This window comes from Vidua macroura, chromosome 5, assembly GCF_024509145.1.
Source record: "Vidua macroura isolate BioBank_ID:100142 chromosome 5, ASM2450914v1, whole genome shotgun sequence".
Taxonomy (NCBI): domain Eukaryota; kingdom Metazoa; phylum Chordata; class Aves; order Passeriformes; family Viduidae; genus Vidua; species Vidua macroura.
This window is the reverse complement of record NC_071575.1, coordinates 59764215-59789307: the sequence shown is the minus strand read 5'-3', so window position 1 is coordinate 59789307 and position 25093 is coordinate 59764215. Positions and strand designations below refer to the sequence as shown.

At 39.3% G+C, this 25093-nt stretch overlaps 1 protein-coding gene across 1 annotated transcript in view; it reads left to right on the top strand.

The window, feature by feature from the left end:
- The window catches only part of PRKAR2B (protein kinase cAMP-dependent type II regulatory subunit beta), a 73841-nt gene that overhangs the window by 13486 nt on the left and 35262 nt on the right, over positions 1-25093 (top strand). The window contains exon 2 of the mRNA XM_053978247.1: positions 15366-15401. Coding sequence (XP_053834222.1) covers positions 15366-15401 — 36 coding nt within the window. The remainder of the gene's footprint in view (positions 1-15365; positions 15402-25093) is intronic.

Here is a 25093-nt window from a genome sequence, read left to right as displayed (position 1 = left end):
TACATTTTAGGTATGATTTTTTTCCCCTCTAAAACTAGCCTCATGCCTTCTTGCACAAATTGTGTTTTAGAGATAAAGCAGTTGCAATGTTTTCTAAGGATAACTTCTTCCTGTAGTTATTGTTTGATATGGAGTTCTGTGTTCCTAGAGTGAGGATCAGATGCATATAACTGATTGTGCTTGAGGGAGTGGAGTGAAGATTGAAGTTTTGTAGTCTGTAGTTGGAAAATTACACAAATTCCAGTGAGAATGTGAGGTGAAACTTGGCACTGGATACAAAGCTGTCACTCTTTTCCTGTTTGTATCAAAAGAAATTTTAATCATATTTCTCAGTTTTAAAAAAGTACTTTTGGTGATCAGTAGTTTTGATATCTAAGCTAATACATATTACTTTTGTTTGACTGTGTTTTCTGTTGTCAGATCCTACATATTTTATGAAAGTGGTTTGATTTCTAAGTAACTTCTTGTTTTAAAAGGAAAAAGGAGAGCTTTGAACTGGAGGTGTGAAACAAATGAAAGAGGCATGTTTATCAGAATTACTTGCATGTCTTTAAAACTGAATAGTGGTAATCTATAATACTTACAGAAATTTTAAGGTCATGATACAGGAACACCTACTGTGCCTATGAAACTATATGCTATAGGAAATATATACTTCTCTGTTTTTAATGGACTGGCCTGATGAAGCTCTTGTAGTCCATCAAATTAGTGATAAAAACATTTTTAAATTATGATATGAGGTGTAGTATAGTAACTGGGAGTAACTTCCCATATCCTACCAGTCATAAGAGATACTTAAAAATTATGGGAAAAAATTTATTTTAATAATCCGTGGGTCTGGATGAAATCCACAAGACAAAGGAATTTGGACTGAAGGCTAAGTTTTTGTCTGTTCTAATCTCACCCCTTGATAACTATCCTTTAAGGAAGAAGAACGATCTGCAAATTAAAAATAGGGCTCTGAGAGTTAAGACAAATTAGGTTAAATGTTCATGTGTGTTACAGACTTGCTGCGTGCCTTTAAGTAGTTTGCACTAGTGCCTGTAAATTGGCAAAATGGAATATTTGCCATTCCCAGCTTGCCAGGATCTTGTAGCAGTATGTATGTGAAAGATTGTGAAGGGCTTACGTGTCATTGTTTGTCTACAATACTTAAAAAAATTTCTGTATCATAGAGTCCAGGGCCCAATTGATGCCAGAATTTAAGAAATTTTTATCTGATGTGTTTTTTTTTTTTTCTGGTCAAATATAGAAAATGATGGGTTTATCTTTAATTGAAAGGTGCAGGAAAACTTGAGCAATCAGCAAAGCCCTTGCAAACAGAGGAGACCTATATGATTTGTTTAGGCTACAAAGATGGTTCTTAAAAGTGTAATAAACCCGAGATTGCATTACTTGATATTCCTAACTCATTTTGTCATTTACCAAGTTGTGTGTACAAAAGGCACTTGTGGCTGTTAGTATGGGCTCCTGCCATATAACTATTACAGAATCCTACCTTCCACCGTGTGCTCTTCAGGTCACATTTAACATAAAGGTCATGCATTGACTCTGCCCATAAAGGGTGAATAAATTTTTAGTCTTAAGTCACTGTCTTTTCTTTAAAAAAAAAAGTTGTCAATTTTTGTAACTTTATGGGGTTTTTTAAAAATCCACTATTAGGACAAAAAGTTGTTGTTTGTTTGTTTGTTTGTTTGTTTATTGCCCAAAATAATTTTAATCTCCTCATCTTCTCTTGTAGTAACCTAATGTGAATGCTGGGAATGTAACTGAAAAGCAATATTTATCCTGATTTATGAATTGAGTATCCTTTAATTTCAGAAACTTCCTAAATCAGGCTGTGTGGGTTTTGGATTTTTTTTTTTTTCTTTTTTTGAGAAAGCAAGACAGAAATGTTAGAAAATTCTAATTTAATTTACAAAAATTGATTGGGTTATTTTTTTCTGCTGAGGGTTAAATGTAAAGCATGCATCTTCCAGTAAGTTAAAGAAGAAACTCTAGTGTATCTTTGTGGACACTTGAATATCCAGATCACTAGGCCAGTCTGCTTTTCAGTATGCTTTTTTTTCACATTTTTTTGGCTTCAAGAGAAGAATTTTTAGTGCTTGCCCTTGGAATATGGCATAGCCTGGAAAGTAGGGCATTTTTTTTTTCAGAGGTGTGGGTTGCTAGTCTGCCATGTACCCAGTCAGGCAGTTTTTTGTTTTCCTTTTTTAATGCACTCTGGACATTTTCTGTTTACCTGCTCTAAAAGAAATAGAATTTCTTGAAAGGCAGTGTAGATTATGGGAAGACTATCAGGCCAAGTAGCACTTTGTCATGCACAGATTAAAGCATTTCTGCCATTTCCCAAAGCAGAGAGTCTGAGCAATATTCCAGATTATCTGCATCTGCTAGTCTGCCTTTATTCTGGCTCTGTATATTCCTGTTCAGTGCCCAAATCTTGGATCATATTCCCAGGTAGGTAGTGTAAATAGACAATGTAAAAATATGTGTTGGACTTCTTGGATTGGGTCTACAGGAAAGGAGTCTTTGTGTCATGACCCATGACATTTGCTGTGGTTGGTTGTAACTGTTTTTCAGGTAATGGTGTCATGATCACATGTAGTTTTGCTATGGAATCTGATATGGAAGCATAATAGGGTTTGTTTGGGTTTTTTTTTGGGGGGGGGGATTATTTTGGTTTTGTTTTCTTTTTAAAGCCCTCTCTTAGAAGACCATTATTTTATTCCAAGAATTATTTCTTTTCCTGATGACTAATCAGCGTGTTGGAGAGTTTTGCTATCAAGAGTCATGGAAAGTTTGGCTTCTGCTAGGAATCTCACAGATAGTTACTGAAGGAAGTCAGGGCAATGTTCTCAAGCATCCCTAGCCAGGGAAAGAGCAAAATGAGTGTGAAAGTGACTGTGATGCTGAAGTTTACTTACAAGAGATGCAACTTTTCAAGTGCTGCCCAAACAATTGAGCAAAATGGAGAAGTGCTGAAAAATCCACTACTTGCCATTACTAGACATTTCTGAATGTGATCCACAAGTAATGGAAAGACATAATGGGATTTAGTTTACATTGTGGAGTGCTTTTAACGTTACTGCACTGTCAAGAAAAGAAATTATAGAAGGTACATCTTTGTATCTGTACACTTAGGTATCACTGTCACCAGGGATTCTTTGGTGGATTTCTCTATGCCCTTCTATGGCTCATACAGACATTGATTAAAGTCAGCCTGAATCACACCTGGAGTCTCTATAATTAGGGCATCAGCAGCAGTCTTGTAGATGTGGATAGTGGTTCTGACTGTTGGAAAGAGAGGTAGATGCTTGTATTATTCAACTTGAATCTGTGTCTTACCTTCTTCTTGGACTCATGTTGTCCCACACATGTGCAAAGGTAAATGAGAGCAGATGCTGCCATGGTACCCAAGGCCTATGTTGAAGTGAGTGCAGCTGCCAGTACCAGCTGTGCTTCATTCACTTGCCCCTGAGAACTGTAAAGGCCAAATCACAAAGGCTGCTTTGGCCAGCAGCTTCACTGCAATCCCCAGTACCTGCTTGCAGTTATGTAGCACTGCATGTATATGGGAAGGGAATGGTGAAATATTTTGGATTTTGTTTTTTCCCTCCTCTCTCTTCTACCTTTGAATTAAACTTTCAGATCTCTACACTGGTTTTTTGTAGCCCAGGCTTTTGTTGCTGGTGTTGCCCAGATCTGTAGCCTAAGAGTACAGGCATTAACTAGAAACAGAAAAACAAAACCCAGAAGCATCCCAAACCTGTTTTCAGAAGCCACACTCAGACCTGTGGGATGTGAGCTTTGAGAGCCACCAAGTTAAGTGACTTCAGTAGATGTGTTCCCAGCTGGTGTGAGGATACTGGGACTTGTTCATTTTGTTGTCGTTTCACTAACTGGTTTGGTTGGCTGCCAGACACTGGACAGTTTGTCTGATGTGGGAATGATGTTATTTGTAGTCTAACCAGTGGAACATCTGACTAGGAAACGGGTGGTAGGCTCTGCCTGTGGACTGTTAGGTGTTTTGCTGGTCAGTGTGCTGGATTTAAGGAAGCCCTATCCTGCCATCAGTATCACCCACAAGCTTCTTTTATATGGTAGGAATGAGGACAAGATATTTCTTAAGAGCTTCTCTTTTTGGCCATGGCTTTTCTAGTTAGATGCTTCTATTTATTTTGTTTGGTTAGGAGTTTTTAAAATTTTTTTTTCTGAAACAGTCATTCTTCTCATTATATTAAAGCAATAACACTTGGGGTTTGGGCTTTTAAATTTTTTTTTTTTTTAGTCACTGTTCTTTCTGTTGAGGTACATCTCTCAGCCTGTCTATAAAACCAAGTGTGGAAAATGTGCTTTGCCTCATTATCTGAAAGCTAACAAAATTGTCTATTTTAGATCTGAATAGCTGAGAATGAATTATCGTGAATGCAAGAGAAACTCCCTTTAAGCACGTAATGTTCTTAAAATACGCAAACTTTAAAATATGCATGAAATCCAAAATCTTAGATTTCACCAGGAAGTGAATAAGCAGGCAATGCAGATTGCAGATTATACATATTCATATACTTCTTCATCAAGGTATTTTGTACCACACATTTCTGCCAAGGCAGTCCTAGGAACCAAGCAGAGTCTTTGTATAAAATCTTTGCTTTGGAAAGTTTTAATGGTGTTTGCCCATGTAGGATTTGTTGTAATAACCTAATAGCAAAGTGACAAAAACATGAAAAATAGTAGGAAAACCTGAGTCTCAAAAGCTTTGAGGCTTTAGATTAAACATGGGTAGTATGAATGTGCATGGGAGAAAGCAGTTATGTTCACCATTGTCAAATGATATAAAATAGATGAGATAATTATAAACTCTACACAAAGGTGCACTCCTTCAGAGAAGAATACTGACATCTTCTCCAGCCCACTTCCATCAGTGAGATTGCAATGTTATTCCTTTGTAATAAATATATCTTGTCAAGAGACAAAAGACATAGGCCAAAATTTTGTAAAAAATAAACCAATCAAACAAACCAACACCTCCCCCCCAACAAAGGACCTAAAGCACTGTTATGTAATGGCTAAGGGAAGGAAATCAGGAGAGCAAGTCATTCATGTAAAATCTTCAGTGCTCTAGTTTTCAGTTTGACAGAAATACTGTTTCAAGGACAGGTACAGATTTTGTATTTTATGAGGTGGTGAACCTGAAGCAATTATGCCAATTTGATCCTTTACAGAATCCCAGCTGATCTGGGCATTTCTGGTAGAGCGTTGGCAGAATGATCAGTTTTTGTGTTCTGATAGGGAACATGCATACATTTGTATATATGCTCCAGGCAGCAAAATTAGAAAGCAGAATGGATCTAAATGCCTATGCAGCAGTGTTAGAAAGCAAGTAACCACAATATTCTTAAAACAGCTTGTGAAATTTCAAGTGAAAAGAAGCCATTTAGAGATGGTAAGAAGGAAAGCATTACTGACATTTTGTGTCAGATTGTTTGGTAGCAACTGTAAGCTATGCTCTGGCTATAGCAGAATATCCCTTGGAGATGGTAATAAATTAGCAAAGCAGGATGTTACTGCAAGTGATGTTGGGTGTAGGGATCATGTTTAAAAAAACCCCTCCTAACAAACAAAAAAACCCCAACCTGCTCTGCTGGGGCAGAAATAGGCAGTTCTGTAAAAACAATCTATAAGGGGTGATGACCCTCTGCTGAAGCAGGGCTGCAGGTCTTGGGTCTTGGCCATGTGGGAAGGACTGGGGCTTCGTAGCCCAGGGCATATCCTAGGCAGGCTGACCTCCCTCATACATTTATTCCATTTGTATTTTTAGGCTCAGTTTTGCTTTCAAAAGGTATTGTCTCTGACACTACTACTTTTCATCACATATCCTGAGTAATCCGGGGTTGAGGGCAGCAAGTGCTCCAAACCAAGATTTCCACATGTGTACACATCTTCTGCTTGTATGTAGACAAGTTCTAACACAAATTAACTTTTCTACCCTGTGGTATTACAGAAGATTAGAAATATTGCTGTAAATTATATATATTTCTTTCCTTTTGTCTAGATCACTGATTACTTTTAATCAGATAATGACCAAGTGTACTGGTCACAAGCAATAACAAAGATGAATTTCTAAGGGCAAACATGCTAAGTAACAGGATACATATTTAAGATAGAAAAACTCATCAGCATCTTCACTTTGTTGCTTTAACATGGGACGTTAATCTGAAAGAATAGATGTAAAAATGAAAAAAAAAAAGGCTTAAAATCTTGATCAAACTGTTTAGTTGGGAAAAGATCAACATTTGATTCCCAGTGAGCTGTGACAGTCCATTTCACTGTGTTGGGTCATTGGTCTAACATATCAGGAAGCCATTTAATTTTTTTATTTTCAATGTTTGTAATTACATACAGCATCAATTATTCATAAGAGCTGAAATCTCTTTAACTGATGTAAGTAGGAGAGACCTATTTACATCACTTTCAAGGTTCTGTGTTCTGACAGGTTAAATAAACAACTTGCAGAGGAACTCCAGCCAGAGAGTTGGTTTCAGTGGGGACCCAGCTTCACTGCCCCTGTGCAAGCACACACAGCATGGGGGATAAACAAGAGGAGGCAGAGACGTGCACACGCCTGCAGGGCTGTCATCTTGTGTCCTGGGATGGCTGCTGTGACTGGAGGGCTGGAATGGAAGGACACAGCTCTTTAGCAGGCAGGAGAGATGAGGGGAGGGTGTTACCCTCATGCCAGTGACCAGCTGGAGTGCATGGAGCAAAGTCTGGAGGCAGAGAGGAGCCAGCTGAGAGCCTGTGGGTCAGGATTAAAGGGAGGGCAGGGAGAGGTGACCTTGTAGTGGGGGTCTGCTACAGCTGCCAGGCCAGGAAGCACATGAGGTCCTCTATGGCTGTTCTCACATTCAGAACTCCTGGTGTTCATGGGGCACTTCATCTACCCCAATATCTGCTGGAAGGACAACACAACGGAGCAAAAGCAATGCAGGAGATTCCTGGAATGCATTAATGGTAACTCCTCCAAGAGACAGAGGAGCCAACAAGGAGAGGTTCTATGCTGCACTTTGTTCTCACCAATAAGTAGGATCTGGTGGGGAATGTGAATCTCCAGGGCAGCCTGGGCTGCAGAGACCATGAAGTGGTGCAGTTTGAGATCCTCAGGGTGGTGATTAGGGTGCACAGCAAGCTCAAAACCCTGGACTTCAGCAGAGAAGATTTTGGCCTATTCAGGGATCTGCTTGATAGAGTGCCATGGGAGAAAGTCCTGGAGGGAAGAGAAGCCTGAGAAAGGTGGTTAATATTCAAGAATTACCTCCTCCAAACTCAGGACTGATACATCCTAACAAAGAGGAAATCAGGTAAAAATGCTAGGAGGCCTCTATGGATGAACAAAGAGCTCCTGGACAAACACAAACACAAAAAAGAAGCCTACAGCAGGTGGAAGCAAGGACAGGTGAGAAGAATATAGAGAGATTGTCTGAGCAGCCAGGAGTCAGGTTAGGAAAGCTAAAGCCCTGAAAGAAGTAAGTCTGATCAGGGATGTCAAGGGTAGCAAGGAAAGCTTGTATAGATATGTTCATGATAAAAGTAAGACCAGGGAAAATGTGGGCCTTCTCCAGAAGGAAATGGGAGACCTGATTATGAAGAAGGACAAGGTACGTAACAATGTTTTTTGCTTCAATCTTTCCTGGCAAATGCTCCAGCCACAGCACCCAAGTTGCAGAAGACTTCAAGTCTCAGAAAGGACTGGGAGAATGAAGAACCACCTGCTGTAGGAGGTCAAGTTCAATATATTCTGAGGAACCTGAAAGTGCACAGGTTAATGGGACCTGATGAGATGCATTCATGGACTCCAAGGGAACTGTCCAAGGAAGTGGCTAGGCCACTATCCATATTTGAGAAGTCATGGCAGTCAATGCAGTTTCCACTAACTGGAAAAGGGAAAACATAAGCCCCTTTTCTAAAAAGGGGAAAAAAAGGAAGACTTGGGGAGCTACAGGCTAGTCAGTTGTACCTCAGTGTCTGGCAAGATCATGGAGCAGATCCTTCTGGAAACTATGTAAAGGTACATGGAAAGTAAGGAGATGATTGGTGACAGCCACATGGCTTCACTAAGGGCAGATCATTCGTGACAAACTTGGCCTTCTGCAACTGGGTTATGGCAATGGTGGATATGGAAAGAGCAGCTGATGTCATCCACCTTGATTTGACACTGTCCTGCATCACATCCTTGTCTCTAGACTGGAGAGGCATGGATTTGACTACTCAGTGGATAATGAATGGATAGGTAATAATGGCTGGGTGCACTCAGAGGGTTGTGATCAACAGCTCCATGTCCAAGAGGAGAGCAGTGAGGGCTGGGGTTCCTCAGGGGTCGGTGCTGTTTAACACCTCTGTCAGTGACAGGGATGGAGCCCACCCTCGGCACGTTTACCAACAACACCCAGCTGTGTGGAGCTGTCCCACTGGAGGGAAGGGATCCAGAGGGACCTTGAGAGGTGGGTCTGTGAGAACCTCATGGTTCAACATAGCTGAGTGCAAGGTGCTGCACCAGCTTCTGGGCAATCTGAAACACAAGTACAGGCTGGAAGTGGGTTGTAAGCAACCCTCAGAAGGAAGACTTGGGAGTGTTGGTGGATGAGAAACTCAGCATAACCCCCAGTATGTGCTGGCAGCCCAGAAAACAAACTGCATTTTAGGACTACAACCTCATGTAAATTTAGTTTATTTTGTGTATTAAAAAAATAGGGATAGCGAGATATTCTGGTTTCTGTGTATTTTAATCCTTTTATGGATGTATTGATGTCTGCAAAGACAGCAATAATTATGTATGTATTTGTTTTGGTACAGGTGGTTTTAAAATCTGTAGATGGCATTTTTAATTTAAAAATAAATAAATTTTAGGGCATCCCATGAGATGAAGCCATTTCTTCTTACCAACATCTACTTTTCTTGCAACAGCTGAATTATTCTCTCTTTTTCTCCCGGTAGCACATAAATGCTACCACTATAGTATTGTTTCTCTCTCATCTTTGGCTTCTCAGTCAAGTCTACAGGATTCACTGCAAGCCTGTGTTCCCTTCATGCCTCACTGCCTGTATTCTGCTCTGTATATGACTGCATGTATCCGTGTGTGCTCTATCTGCCCAGCTATGGGGCAGTCTCAACTCCTTAGGGAGCCCTTCCTTCCTGAAAGTGTGTACTTGCAATGCCTTCCAGCAACACACCTTTCTTTGGGTGGAGCCAGATCCCTCTGTGTACAGATCCTACCCTTTTAGGAACTGTGGGTATTCTTCACCAAGGTTAGTTAGAGTTTTGGAGTGGGCTTCAGACATTCTTGAGATGTTAAGATTTGTTTTCTGGGAAATTTGGTGGCAGTGTTGCTGTCTAACCTGTCAGGTTCTTTGGCTGACTAGTACATACAGGAAGTACCTGTGGCTATGATTTACCTTTTCTCTTTGTGTAAAGGCCAACCCTATGTGCTGCTGTTCTTCAATTTTGTTTTTAATTAAAAAAAAAAAAAAAGCCAAAACTTCTGAGACTGACTTATTTGGTGAGGGAAATAATAAAACATAGCTCATGCACTTCATCACTGAAATATTACCATTGTATTAAATTTCCAGATTGAAATACAAATATTTTGAAAGCTATGCTCTAGCTACTGTATTGCCAGGACTGTTTGTCTTCCAGATAATAGCTGTGTATTTGCTGTGCTCATCCCTTCTTCTCATGTCACACAGTTGTCATAGCCTTTCACAGAGAAAAGACAAGAACCATTCTCCATAGACCTGGCAACTTCTTTGTCAGAGTAATTTCTTCAAACTGTCAGTGTTTGTCATGCTTTCCTTGAGATTTTGTAAGGTTTTATAAGTGTGAAGGTAAATTAACATAAATATATTGTCTTGTGTTGGTCTCAGCCTCTGAGACAATCTTCTACCTGGATTAATCCTGAACTAAAACGAAAGTTTCCAGGAGGGAAATTAGAAGGGCTCCAAATTACTGTTATTATCCGTGGTGTCCCAGCCTATTATTGTCCTGGGTAATGGGGAGTTAACTCTGTTTCCTCCATTTGGGACATAAAAACATGAATCTGACTAAAGCATGTCTTTTAGAGAGGCATTCATTTAGATTTATTTTTGCTTTTGTTCTGATTAAGTCATTCTAATTAATAGTTTGTTTGTGAAAGAAGACAAGTTAATATTAACTAGTGTAATATAGGAATGTGATTGCAATAAGCATAATTCAAAATTTTCTGAAAGTCGAGACCTTTGAGAAATAGGTAAGCTTGGAACTGAAAAGGTGGAGCATATACTGCCCATGATCCTCATCAGTTAAAATTTAGCCTGGGATTTTGATGTATATGATGAAAGGACCATAGGTAAATCAAGAATAACTCTACTGAAAACAGTAGAGTTAAATGGAATAAAATCAAGACTGTGTTGAGAGCAGGTTCTCAGCCTATTGTTTGAATTTGGGCTAGGTTTGACCCACTGACCTCAGTGGTGTCCTTGAGAGCTTTAACACAGTTTTGCCCTCAGTAGAATAGAAAAACAGTGTATGATTTGGATATGACATTTGTTTCCTAAGCTCACCTGGGGCATTTGCACTTTCCACACAAGGAAGACACGCTATGGTCTGGGTGTCTCTCTTTGTCTATCCATTAAGCTACATTAGCAGTATTCCTGCTCTGTAAATAAGGATGGGGTTTGGGCTGCCAAATTGAAGAACTTAAACATGTAATAGCTTAGTTTAATTTTTGAGGGTTTTTTTATTTTTTTGTTTTTCTTCTTTTTAAGGGGGTTTAATCCTTTGCCATATGAAGAAATTACAGTGGCTAATTGAAAGTGAGGCTTATGGAAAGTGTTCTAATTTTTACTGACACTGAAGATTAATCACTAATCCCCTACCAGCCCTTGTCACTTTGAGCAGGCATTTTAGCTTTGTGTGTTTTTCTCTAAAAGAGCATTACCTTGAGTTGCTGTAAGTGTGGCAGGAGAGTGAGCAGTCTCCTGTTGGCCTCTGTCCCCCAGAGCATCTGCAGGGAGTGGGGTGTGCTCGTCCTGGCTTGGGCACATGCAGGGTTTCCTGCACTCTGCAGCACACCTGGGGATGTGTCTTTGCTGTGGTTTGCAGACCTGCTGGAAGCACCAGTTTACAGGTCTGGTTTTCAGAGAGTGCTCAGGCATGTCCTTAACAGCCCCTGATAGGCAGAGCCTTTTCTTGAATCCCAGGCTTACAGTCCCTGACTTCTTAGGAAGGCTGCATATCTAATGTCTGTGATGTCTTTAGCTTCTTATTCCAGGTGGCATTAATGGCACAAGAATCTCTGGCAGTTTCTGAAGCAAAATAATTTAAATTGTGAGTTTGCAAAAAGAGACAGCTCAGGCTATCAGAACAGGTTGACCATCTAAAGGATGCCCAGGTAGGGATCCTTTCATAGCATTATCTTCTTAGGCTTGCTACTCTACAAACTACCCTACAGACTCCCATTTCCTCCTTTACTTACAAAGTTATGCTGCTCTTGATCATTTACCAATTATTTATATTTACTTGCTTGATCTGTATTGCCAAAGTGTTTTAGAAGCTGTACTTCCATACAGTTCTCTGAGCAAGGATTTTCAAACATGAATTTCAGTTGTTAACAAGTGACAGATTGTGGAATTCTCTCTTACGTAGTGCTAAGAATCAAACTACTGTAATATACCACATAAGTTTGTGCACTTTTGAATGGTAATTTAATCAAAACTTCATCAGTATACAGACCTCTGTCATTTCTCTCACACAGACCCACCCCACCCCCTGATAATTTTCACTTGTGAAGTTTGTAATAGATTTTGGTTGAAACAAAGTAGAACATGAAGAGTCACATTCAATATTGGAGTGACATCATGCTTGTAAACAAGATTCTCTGTGCACAGCTGTACATTATTTGTTGTGATGCAGCACTTTCTAATACTGAAAAAATACTAAATGTCACTGGACATGTTCTGAATTTATCTGTATGTCTGTTTATGCCTTTTATTGGGAAAAATCCTGCCTTTTGCAATGATGAGGTTTTGCAATCCATGGGTTTTATTCCTTCTTTATTTTGCACAGATTAGTGGGGATGTGCATGGCACTCAAGTTACTGTGTTGTTTTTCTAGCAAGTTGTTTGAATTGAATCATTTTGAACAACCAGTCCTCAGCATGATGTCACTATAACCTTTAAGATTATTTTTGCTGTAGAGCTAACTTCAGTAGCCACGTAGGTATTGCCTCATGCCCATTCGCTTCCCATGTTTACTCCTGCTGGAAAACCGGAGCTGTGAGCTGGCGTGCATCAGCAGTGTTGCGTCTGGCGTGTTATTTGGGATGGGGTAACCCTCCCACAAGGCTGCCTGGGTTTCACATTGTAGGGAGCAGTCCTTGGGCAGCCTGCAGAGCACAAAGCCAGCTGCTGTCTGCTGTGCCTGCAGGCAGGCACTGAGAGTCCTGAGAACCTGTGTGTGGACATGGCAGAGAGGAGAGAGGGGAGCAGAGTGTTGGGAAGCAGCTGGAGCAGCAGTGGGGTGGAAATCACAATGCCTAAGCACCACTTCTACATGTGTGTAGCTTGGGGCTTGAACCTGTGGATTTAAGTACAATATTCCTGTGTCCTGTTAGTGGGATTTCAAAGCTGCCCTCATAATTCAACCTGGATGCCAAGACTGTCTCTTGGCATCCCTGTCTCTCTGGGTACCACTTCCACTTGAGCTGTGTGAATCAGGACAGTCATCTCAGTCCAAACCTAAGAGTCAGCCTAACTCGGATGTCAGTAAGGATGGTGGCTAAAAATAGATATCCAGAGAAAGTGGTAATCACAGGCAGAATAAGTAGTGTTTCTTCCCTGGGAATGTCTCTGCTGTTCCTGATGCTGTGTGGTTCCAGGAGGAGCATTTAATATCCCTCATTGAATTATTTTATTGATTTGTCCATTTGTTTCTGAGCCAAGACTTTCCACTCCTGACATGTTTGAAAGATAATTTAGTATTTGTTTTATGCCTCAAGAAAAATGCATCTTAGACTTTCTTTTGCCCACCTTACTATGCTTACCCTGCCAGACATGACCTGGTTGGCCACTCATCTACTTTATACTGAAAACACCTAAATTCCTGTAGGTGTTATTATTATCTGAGACTTTCTTGGATGCTAATGCTTCCACCTTTCTGGACAAGAGAAATAAATTGTGATTTGCTACCAGAAAAATAGAGAGTAGTTCAACTTGGTCCATAACAAAGAACTGTGGGTTCTGTTTTCAAATCTCTCAGTAACACATTTGGATGACCTCCATGAAATCCCAGTCTGGGCAGGAAGGCTTTGTCTGGTTGCTGCTGAAACACTGATTATTCACATAAGCTCAAAAATAATTGCTGATCAAGGTTCTGACATTCTTGCTATTTTTTTTCCTAACAGTAAATAATTTGTAAAATCTGTTGCAAAATAAACTAAGCTTCTTGTAGCCAAATAAAAGAGTGAATTTTGAATTATATAGCTGAAAAAGAACTTTTTTCTTTGACAATCCTAGTAACTTGTTTCAAATTATGTTAGTTTTGTGCTACATGTTCCTTTTTTGGTTTTTTAGATGTGCTGAGGTAGCTGTCTAGAGGACTTAAATCTTCATGTCTACAGATTATATACAGAACTGACAGCCAAAGCCCTCCCTGAGTTTGGGGAAAGCTTCTGAATGGGAGCAAAACATTATTTTATGCTTTCTTGTTAGAAATATGTCAGATTCCAATTTTTTTAAAACATGAGCACATCTGCTGAGACTAGCTGAAAATTTACTTGCTTGAGGAAACAACTCAGCCATCTGATGGTGACAGTCATGACTGATGTCCTGAAATGAATTTGGCCCAGAACAGTAGTGACAAAATAAACAGTTTTGAGGAATCAAACAGCCCCCGTATTACAAAACAGCAGTTGCATAAAATATGCTGTCTGTTTTGATAAAAATGTGTCTACATTTTTTTTTGTCGTTTTATTTAAAGAAAAATTGTTTGGGGGAATTAGAATTCATGTTTCAAAATAATTTTGCTGGTTATGTTACTCTTGTGCTCATCTATATATATGTTTGGGGTTTGTAATAGCTTATTAACCAGGGGTTTCCTTCCTTGTGGCTAGCACTCCAAACCTCTGTAGTTGGGTTTCCCAGTGTATTTTTTTGCCACTTGGACCTGTCACTCCTGTATGTGCTTGTACGAACCATCTGTGACTGTGGTTCAGAAATTGTAGCTTTGCTCTGGTTTTTTGTCCCCAGAGGAATAAGAAGTCAGTTTGCATCTCAGGCTGTTGTTACTGTCTCTTCTGTTTTCTCAGTAATTTTTTTCTCTTGGCTTAGGTGTTCAAGGCATGATGCGTAACTCCCATGTAAAATTTAGTGGGATAAAATACAAAGGTTAATATTTTTCATTTTTCAGTTCTGTGTAAACATGAAGAACAGTTTTTAAGGTTGAATATTAATAAGCACTGTAAGGGCATACATTTTTAATGTGGTTGCTGCCCACATTTGAAATTAGGTCATTCAGATTTTCTTCTTGCTCTTTATTCCAGCAGTTAATACATCACATGAAAGTAGAGTTCAAGACCAGTGGTTTTTATTAATTAGAAGTCTGAAGGTTGTTTTTGGAGGGCAAAACATAAAACTATTTATCTATTTTATCTCTAGTAACTCTTGAAGAAGCCAGTAAACCTAGAAATGAAATAGAGGCAAAGCCATGTGTTTTAAGTCGTATTTTGCAGTCTCTCCCAGTTGGAAACAAGACAGGAGTCTGATTACAAATGTTTGCAGCATGCAGTTGGAGATGTGCCAGGATGGCACTGTGAAATATTTGCACTGGGGTTTTGGTGGGGGTTGGCATTGTTATTGACTTACCTAAGGAGTTTTAAAGGTTAGTCAAAACAAAAGTTGATCTTTTAATGGGATTACAGATTAATCTTTTTCTCTATAGGAGTATCTTTAGTTCTAGGTTTCCAATAGGTATATTTTGTAAAAATGAAGTAATTTTTTTACATACCCTGCTTGCATTATTGTTTGCAAGATGCCAATTTCTGTGCACTCAATAAATAATGGAGATGAAGATCTAAATATTTCACATCCACTCATGAACAGCAGTAAGTAACAGTAACTCTTAGAAAGCTGAAAATGGTCTCAAAAGCTTTCTAGTTAGTATGTACCATCTCCTGCGAAGCTACTTAAAGTGAATACGAATGGGCTTCTGTAAAGATACAAAAATAATGCTTATCTGGTGTTTGTAGTTGTCACACTTGGAATGAAGTATAACATTGTTATGTTAAAAGCAAACTAGATTACTACAAAAATAATCAATATGTTGTTTTCTTTCAGCTCCAGCGGTAAACCGATTCACCAGACGTGCATCAGGTAAGCTGAATGAAGTTCCTTTTGTCTACATAATAGTTGAAACATGCTGACAGTGATTGTCCTGTAAAATGTAATATGATATTTGTCAAAGTTGTTGGACTTGGGCTAACCTCTAATTTGTTACCTGCTTTACTGAAAAATGTAGCCAAGGCTTCAGTCAGAGAACTTGCACGAGCCCTTCTTGTTGCTGTGGAATTTATTAAAAACCGAAGCTTTTTTTTAACACCCCCCCCCACCCTTAAATAAAATAATTTTAGTTCTAGCAGATCTGAAGGCTGAAAGCAAGAGCTGAATTTAATCTAAATGTAAGCAGGGTTACCTTGCTTACTTCATAGACAGCCTGAAACTGCAATTTCGTGATCAGCTATGCATGAAGAAATGTTCAGCTGTGCTGGAAATCTCACTGTTTTCCAAACCCAGGCTGGTTTGTGTGCATGGTGTGTTGTTGTGCTGTGCAGAGCTGGCAGATTGGGTTTGGAAGCACCGTTCCCATGGTGGTGTGTGGTTGTGTTGGGTGTGCACCTGCCTTGCCTGGTGCTGGTTTGTGTATTCTTCAAGTTAACTTAGTTCTTGCTGGCTCAGAGGACTCTTTACCTTATTTCCATTATATATAACAGATCCCTCCACATTATGTATCATAAAAAGTTAATATTCTTTGCCTTTTCTTATTGTTCTGCTGTGTCATGTCCTTTAGACTTAATTTTTGAGGGCTTTTTTTTTTTTTTTTTTTTTGAATTGTGAGGCCCAGAATCTGGATCTTATTTGTTTGAAGTACTATGAATATGAAATGTAATGAGACTCATGGCTGACTCATAGGAGTCAGGAGAGCAGGCGATGTGAGCTATTCCTAGTCATTTCAGTATGCCATATTCAGTATAAAATGCTCTGTTTTCAACTTCAGGTCATTTTTAATAAATGTATTTCATAATGCAGTAATTCTATCCAGACTTTTAGTTTTGCTACTTACAACCTCAGTCAGGTAGTCTCTTGTCAATTTAAAAATAGTAGTGAAAATCCTTGGGATCACTGAGGAACTGTAGAGAAAAAAGGAAGTTTGCAGGATTGGTGCATAGCATATAATAGAATGACACAATGGTTTGGGTTGGAAGGAACCTTAAAGATCACCCAGTTCCATCCCCTGCCATGGGCAGGGACACCTTCCACTATCCCAGGTTCCTCAGAGCCCTGTCCAGCCTGGCCTTGGACACTTCCAGGGATGGAGCAACCTGTGCCAGTGCCTGACCACCTTCATATATGTAGCACAAAGTAAGCAAATGTAATTAATTCCAAATATTCTGATGCTTTAAGTTATGATAATACTTCATGAGGTACTGTAGCTTGAAATGAAAGGAATGATTTGTTAACTAGTGCTCAGCAACAGTGAGCAGGGCTCTATGCAAATCACATTTCATGTTTTAAGGAGAGTTCTACTGTGACTGATTGATAGCTGACAGTAATGAATGCAGTTCTTCTAACAGATGTGTGATAAGCTTTTGCATTCAGAAAGTTTGATTGTTTGAAAAGCTAGTTTGATTGTTTGAAAAACTTGCACACAAAAAGCCCCCAATCAGTTATTCTTAATGTTTATTTAGTATTAAATTAACATTTATTTTTAGAAGGAAACTAAAAATATAAGTCTGAAATTTTTGTGCAATTATTGGGGAAATAATTTCTGTGGGGAATGAATATTTCATGTATTTTGGTCTTGTTGTGGAGAGATAGAATAGTTATCTTATTCAGAATAATGAGTCAGGTGGTATAGTAAATCAGATGTAAATCATGTGAATACATTTCAAGCTAGAACAAGGAAATGCTGAACACTATGTGTGCTACTTTATTAAGTTAGTGGTAGCTTTAATAGTTAAAATAACTATTTTTCAAAAAAAAAGCCTGTGAAAGGTGATAGTTCTTACTTTTCTTCTTAAATGATAAATGACTGTCAGAGAAGTACATTACATTTAAGACACTTGGTGGTTAAAATATAAAATTAAAAACACAAATCAGACTATGCTGATAATATAAACATTTCACAGGGATGTTTGCAGTTCTAACCATATTTTTAAACATCTTTTTTAAAATTGAACAGTTGTCTGTGTAGATTAAGGCAATCAAGATACCTTGCAAGGGGGAAGCTAGATAGTAGCTGTTGGGTTTGGGATTTTTTTTATGCTTGGTAGCTTAACCTTCTGTAGTCAAAGCTGATTCTCATGTTTAGGAAATGCCATATGTATTATGTAGGCAGACCAAATGAAATGTAGGGTTTTTTTCCCTCAAATATGAGCTTCTCCTAATTTTAGGCTGTTTGGCTAAGAGCTATTTTAAAATTTGAAATGTGCAATTTTGTAGATTCTTGACTGCTTTTGAAGATTTTCTTCTGGTGAATATTTCTCTGAGCTAGTGGTGAATATTTGGAGAGTTAGCTGTAGAATGTGGTTTCATGTTGCATCTGATTAATGATATTGCAGACTGATTCTGGGAGTGTGTGACTTCAGGGTGCCTTTTGTCGTGCCTCTGCCCATAGGTTCTCTCTACTTCTCTTGCACAGACCTAGGAGTTGTGCTGCCTGAGGGTGGATTAATTTAAATAAAACAGAAATATACGAGGTTCTGGTGTGGTGATTTGCATTGGATTTCCAACATTTCCTCACAGAGAACAGTAATTCTCTACAATGGGTATTTTGATGCTTCTGTTACTCTTTGGGTAATGCCTAGTATTTTGCTTGGTTGCATAAGACATAGTTATTTTTCCTAACTGAGCTAGAAATTAGGCACCCAGAGCTTAATTGCTGAAGCACCTACTGAAAATAATACAGCACAGCATTTATTATTTAACAGCTGTTCCTGTTAACATGCTGAGAATGTATTAATGAACTGTCATTGGTATGTAGAGGAAAAAAACAGAAGTAAGCTAGGATAAATTAGCTGTTCTAGAATTCCAGTTCTTAAAATTTATTGAGCTACCTAATTAGATATCTCTGATGTGTGTTTATTCATACGTATGTGTATATATATGCATTGTGGGCTCTATACATAAAATACACTTATAGTGCTGGTGACAGCTACTCATGGGCTAGCTAATAATGCACTCCATTGTTCTAGGCTATGCACAAAGAATAATGGATATCACACTCTTAAAAAGAGGAGTTTAGTAAGAAGAGGAGATTAAAAATACTTTATAGAGCTAGAATGAACAATGAGACAGCTGCAAGTAGTTAATCCTTTATTTTTCTTTTCAAATCTGATGGCACTAAGATGAAGAGAAAGAAAAACAACTGTTGAGGCGATCAAGAGACTTGGGTGTGGAAAAAAGGGGGAGCATGAAGGGCACCCCTTCGTCCTTCAGATATGATGTGGGAGGTTCTGTGCAGCCTCATGCAGGGGAAAATCTGGGAGCAAGTTTGCCAGAACAATTTATTCTTCTTTGTTGTGTAAGGTGCCATTAGGAAGAAAGTGACAAAATAAGAGTTTTGGTCTGCAGTATCCTGAACCCTTGCATGGACTGGATTCATCACGCCCAGAGTAGCATTTATATATATTACTGCTACTTCTCAATTTAATAATTCCTACAGGAAGCATGGCAATATATTTAAGAAACATGGTGAATTTTACTGCATTTAGACTACAGGAGTCCTGTTAGTGAAAGAATGGCTAATTGCTTTCTGAAATTATGGAAGAGCGTAGGTGATATCAAATTAAATGGTTAATTATAAACTAATATCTAGGAAGATCAAATCAACATTGCTAGCCAAGAATAGAAAATGTCCCTAGGAACAATATTTCACTTGTGATTTTCAATCAACTCAACTATATTGAGTTTTTCTTAAAAAGATTGGCACCCACTTTCCTGTGGCATATTAAAAATTGTCAGAGAAAGGCAACATACTGAAATGAAGTGCTATTCCCTTTTATAGAGTAAGGCAGAAGCTGGGGTTGTACCAAAAATAATGGTGTGGAATTAAGTAGCTGTAAAGTCCCCTTTGAAATGCTCAGGTAGAATGCAGTGTTGTAGAAGCATATCAAGTGACAGAAGAAAGAAGACTGAAGAACTTTATTGATGAACCAGTAATTCCAGTTCTTCAAGAAGAATCACTGGTTCTGCTTCTTCTGAGTGATGAATATTCCCCAAACTGAATTCAAGTGATGTTGGATTCACCTTTGTTCATTACACACGTGTAGTTAATCCAAAATTTGAAATGTCCAATATGTCTCATTTCTGAAATGAGCAAGGACACAGCTGAAATACAGTGGTATCTAATACTAAAACTCAGTTAACCACTAAGGCTGCCATTGTCGTGGTGAGGAAAACCAGAAGAAAAAATGCTGTCAGAGTTTGAGACAAATCTACATTGCATGAACAGAGTACAGTAAACAAGGCATATTGTGCCTTGTCAGGGTCCTTCTTACCATTACCATCACTGTAACACTCAAATCCTTTGCTGAATAACAATAAGGGTGTGGTGCACTGAGCTGTAGGCACCTTAGAGACACTGGATCAGGGAGAATGCTGTGCTTCAGTCTGGTCCTGGTCCTGCTTAAAGTACATATGTTATAGAATATCCTACATTAGCAGGAAAGCACAACTCCTGTCCCAGCACAGGACACCTCAAGAGTCACACTATGTGCCCAAGAGCATTGTCCAAATGCTTTTTGAACTCCATTGCATCTGGTGCCGTGGTCATTTCCCTGGGGAACCTGTTCCAGTGCCCAGCCACCCTCTGTGTGAAGAAACTTTTCCTAATGTCCAGCCTAAACCTCCCTGGCACAGCTTCATGCTGTTCCTTTGGGTCCTGTTAATGGTTACCCGAATTAAGAGATCAGTGGCTGCCCCTCCCCTTCCCCTTGTTAGGAAGCTGTAGACAGCTGTGAAGTCTCCCCTCAGTCTCCTCCAGGCTGAATAAATCAAGTGACCTCATGCACTCCTCCACTTTCCCCTTCAGACCCTTCGCCATCTTCATAGCCCCCCTTTGGAATAATAGCTTTAGATCTTTATTGTGTTGAGGCACCCAAAACTGCACATAGGACTCGAGGTGAGGCCACCTCACCTCAGTGCAGAGCAGAGCAGGACAATCCCCTCCCTTGCCCAGCTGGCCTGATGCCCTCAGGAGATGCTTGGCCCTCCTTGCTGCCAGGGCACTGCTGACTCTGACTCTTGGGAATGAAGAACTGCTCTCAGTGATCTGCCTCACAACACTTCTGGGTCTGTGGAAAGCTAATGATAAAGTCTGTTTCCCATGCAATCCATAATTAATTGACCCAGCTTCCTTTCTTTAGTTCTTCTTGCATAGACTATTTGCTGTGCACTTCCTCTGCAAATGAGACAGTCACAGAATCAAGAGTTTAATTTGCTCGTTTCCTCTTATATTTTCTGGCAATATGAGAAAAGTTCCTATAGAAGTACGAAGTATTAACATAAGGATGCTTAAAGAACACACACATTTGCCTCCACTCCTAACCACTGTTTTCATTCAGAATGTTTGATAAATATCATGATGTTAAACTGGGAATGTTTGATCCTGTCTTGTTGTTACCTTGCAATTTGTTGCTTTTGATGCAGATCTGAAGAAGAGCATGTGTGCTTTGAAGCTCTTCTGCCTCCTTCCAGGTTCAGTTGTTTTGGCTGTTCTAGTGACAGATTTCTGCCCATGAAACTTTTTCTTCTCTCAGTTGCATCGCATGTATACAAAAACTCTTCCATACTACAGTGTATAGTTGGACTGTAGTATTCTTGTTCAAAAGAAAACAAAATTTAGGCTATCTGCATTACTTCAGGAAGTTTTTAAGTAGTTCATATTCAACTTTCATTTATTCTTCTTTTTAAACTCCAAAACCTGAAGCATAGATTTCTAGCAGGTTGTATCAAAGTGTTTGCTTGGATATATGATGAGCAGAGGTTGAATATGAATTTTTCAGAGCCCATTGATGGAGCTGAGTTACAGAAATAGGCAAACTGTTGCAAATCAGTGCAATGCCAGGTTTTAGATACAGCTGTGTTTAAGCTGTTTTTGTCATAACACTGAAGGCTTAATAAAAGAAGAAGAGATTTCGTAGATGCATACTATAAGGCAAAGTTTGAGGTGGTGGAGGAAGGCAGGAAAAAAGGCAAGGAAAGGGAAAGAGGGAGATGGTAGGAATAAGTATGTAAGCCTTGTGCTCTGTGATAGGTTGCTATAGGGAGGGCTCTCAATATTTGTCCCACGGAGGTGGCAGGGAATGAAGGAGGTAAACAAACAGCGATTGGCCTAATTTTTACACACACAAATATTTAGGCTATGCCTTGAGGAAAACTCTTGGACTAAATACTTAGTAAAGCAATAGACTAAACTGCACAGGAATGTTGTGTTATCTCAGAAGTTTTAAAGAAAGGTAACACCTTTTCTTGAAGGCATAGAGGTGTAATTCATACTGCAGCAGTGCACAGATGATTTAGATAGATGGTTTAGATGATTTATTGACGTTTCATCTGCATTTCCATGTTTGTTTAGATGTCTTTGCAATCACATATTTCGTGACTGCATTTATAAACTGACTAAAATATACAGAGCAATCATTTTTAAATTGCACAGGTTGGTAAAGCTAGATAGCAACTGTTTCTTCAGAAAATAGGGGAATTGTGTTTTGAGTTCACAAATTACTGTGTATCCCTCTTTATGGGAAATTGTTTTTTCCTGCTGTCTTAGTATAACCTTTGAAAAGCATTCTGCATGTGGTTTTGTATCAATAAAATTAATCATTGTCGTTTTTTCAGCTATCTGGGCTGGTCTTGTTTCAAACATATGAAACATAAACCAGAGATTGGTGTTGAAATATGAATCAAGTTGGTCTTTAGGGGCTGTTGCCTAGCCTGTTTGAGGAAGAGCTCAGACATCCTAGCAAAGTATCAAACTGTTGGACTGATTGACCAATATCTTTAAACTCATTTTTGTATGTAACTGGTACATACGATGGGTATGGGAAGGTGTGTTTATACATCAAGCCCTAACCTGCAGCCAGCACCGTGGCCTCATCCGTACCACTGTTTGGGAATGGTCCTGTTTGGGACTGTGCCAAGGACTGTGCTGGAGCCTGCTCTGGGTGAGAGAGTGTGGTGGAGGGACGGGTGTGGTGGTTCTGTTCCGAGCCAGAGGGAGTGCTTGGATAACACTGGTTCTGAGCAGGAGGGAGTGATTGGATAACGCTGGTTCTGAGCAGGAGGGAGTGATTGGATAACGCTGGTTCTGAGCAGGAGGGAGTGATTGGATAACGCTGGTTCTGAGCAGGAGGGAGTGATTGGATAACGCTGGTTCTGAGCAGGAGGGAGCAGTTGGATAATGCTGGTTCTGGGCTGGAGGGAGCAGTTGGATAACATTGGTTCTGGGCTGGAGGGAGCGCTTGGATAACGCTGGTCCTGGGCTGGAGGGAGTGCTTGGATAACGCTGGTTCTGAGCCAGAGGGAGCAGTTGGATAATGTTGGTTCTGGGCTGGAGGGAGCGCTTGGATAACTCCGGTTCTGAGCTGGAGGCAATGGTTGGATAATGGTTCTGAGCTGGAGGGAGCGCTTGGATAACGCCGGTTCTGAGCCCGGAGGGAGTGCTTGGATAACGCTGGTTCTGAGTTGGAGGGAGTGCTTGGATAACGCTGGTTCGGAGCCAGAGGCAATAGTCAGGGCAACTGCGTGCTGAGCTCCGTGCTGAGCACTTTTTGCATGTGATTTACTCCCTCTTTTTTGCACACTTTTGTTATTAATATTGTTGCTGTTACTGTTCTTTCCCTATCTTTTTTCTGTTTCCAGTAAATTGCTCTAATCTCAACTCATGATCTTCACCTTTTGTGCCTCCAGTTCTCCTCTCCTGCCAGCTGCGGGGGGAAGAGAAATGAGTGAGTGGCACATTGGTTTGGAGAGTCTCAGTGGGAGGGAGCACTAAATTCTTAAACTTCAACAGTCATACTGTGTTTTCTGTTTTAACCTGCTTCTGAATTTGCATTCAGTATTGATAATCTCAGAGATCCAAATAACACATGATCAGAGAAGTTAATAATCTTCCAATGCTTCTATCAGGATGCCCATAACTCATGATTTTGAAAGAAGTGAAATACTGGAGGTTTTTTTTTTTGAATGAGAATGTATCTGTGTTGCTGAAAGAAAGAGGAAGGATTTTAAAATAAATTTAGAGCAGGTGTGTATTGATAGTCATTATTTAATAGTTCTGATCTTTTTTCTCTAAAATATTTCAGTATCTGTGTCTATGATAAGCTCCTCTTTGTTTGCTGTGCTGTATTGTTCTTCCACACTTGTATTAGGTTAGGGGGGTATGCTCCCTCCACTGTAACTGATAGAGCATGAATCTGTAGGCTGTTTTATCTGCTTACCAGTTTTCCAAAACAATTCCATTCCATCTGTGACTTCATGTGGTTTGACCTTCATGCTGTAGATTTATTCTGAAGGATAAAAGATGAGTAAGACAAGGCATGTTTTACATAGCAAGTTGTTCAAAATGGAATAACAGTATTTGTTGTATTAATGTGAATGCATCCTTAAGAGGTTAAGGTGAATAATTCCTTTTCTTGTTCTAATAACAATTTTGTGTGAAAGTGAAAAAGATTGATTTTTGATGTCTTTACAATTATTGTGAAGAATTATAATGAGCATGCCAGAATGAAAAATTGCTGCAATTTTTTCTTTGCTACAATGCCACAATCCACTCATGAGGAAAATTGTATGTATTTATTACACAGATTAGGAAAGAGATCTCCATGAGAACATAAAGAAAAATGAACTTGTCAGAGGAAATATTAAATGGAAATGTTAAAGCCTTGTTTAGTTTTCTTGTTAAACCTGAGATTGCATGGAAACACTAACTCTTTCCCCTCTAGATAAATAAGAAAATAATGAAAATGTGGAGATTCACTTTCAAATAACCAGTCACAGAAGAGGAACCCCCATCAGCCTAAACTCAAACCTTCAGTCAGTCTTTGAAACCATCTTTCACTCTGAACATCAGCTACACACTGCAACAAAATTGGGAGTTTATATCCTTAACATTGTTTCGTGTGCAGTCTAGTAAGTGATGAGTGTATCTTTTAAGGCACAAATTCAACACCTACTTGTTAGCCTTTTTCTTTCTTGCTATCACAGTCTGAGTTTTGGAAATACAGCTTCTGATTGGAGCAGTACTGTAGCAAAACTGTGCTGAGCTGGGGACTTGGAACACTGAAAGGGGGAAGCCCTAAATAATAATTACCTTCTAGTCTCTCATATTCTTGCCAGTGAGCAACAGGAAGAGACATTTTTTTTTCTGCTAGCATTGATTTGGGGACTACTTTCACCCCTATTCTCATTGGTCCAGAGCTGAGTACACTTACTCTTTTGTTCACTTTTTTTTGTCTATCCATCATAGTAATATATTACGTGTAGCAATATATCATCATAGTAATATGCTAATATCAAGGATAGTTGTACAGGACACAATTTATTTTTTTTCAGGCATTTTCCGTACTGAGAAGATAAGCACTAATATTATTCTTTATTTTAAAAAACTGCCCCATTTATGCTATCCATTTGGAAGTTCCTGGGGAATGCCAGCCATCAAGACTTCGGGGTTTAGGCTCAAATGGATGAAGTCAAAGAATCAGCCAACAGCAGACAAAATGTGCATGTGTGTATTTATAAAGAACATAGCAGAAATGTCTCCCTATATAAGGCTTACCCACTGTTCT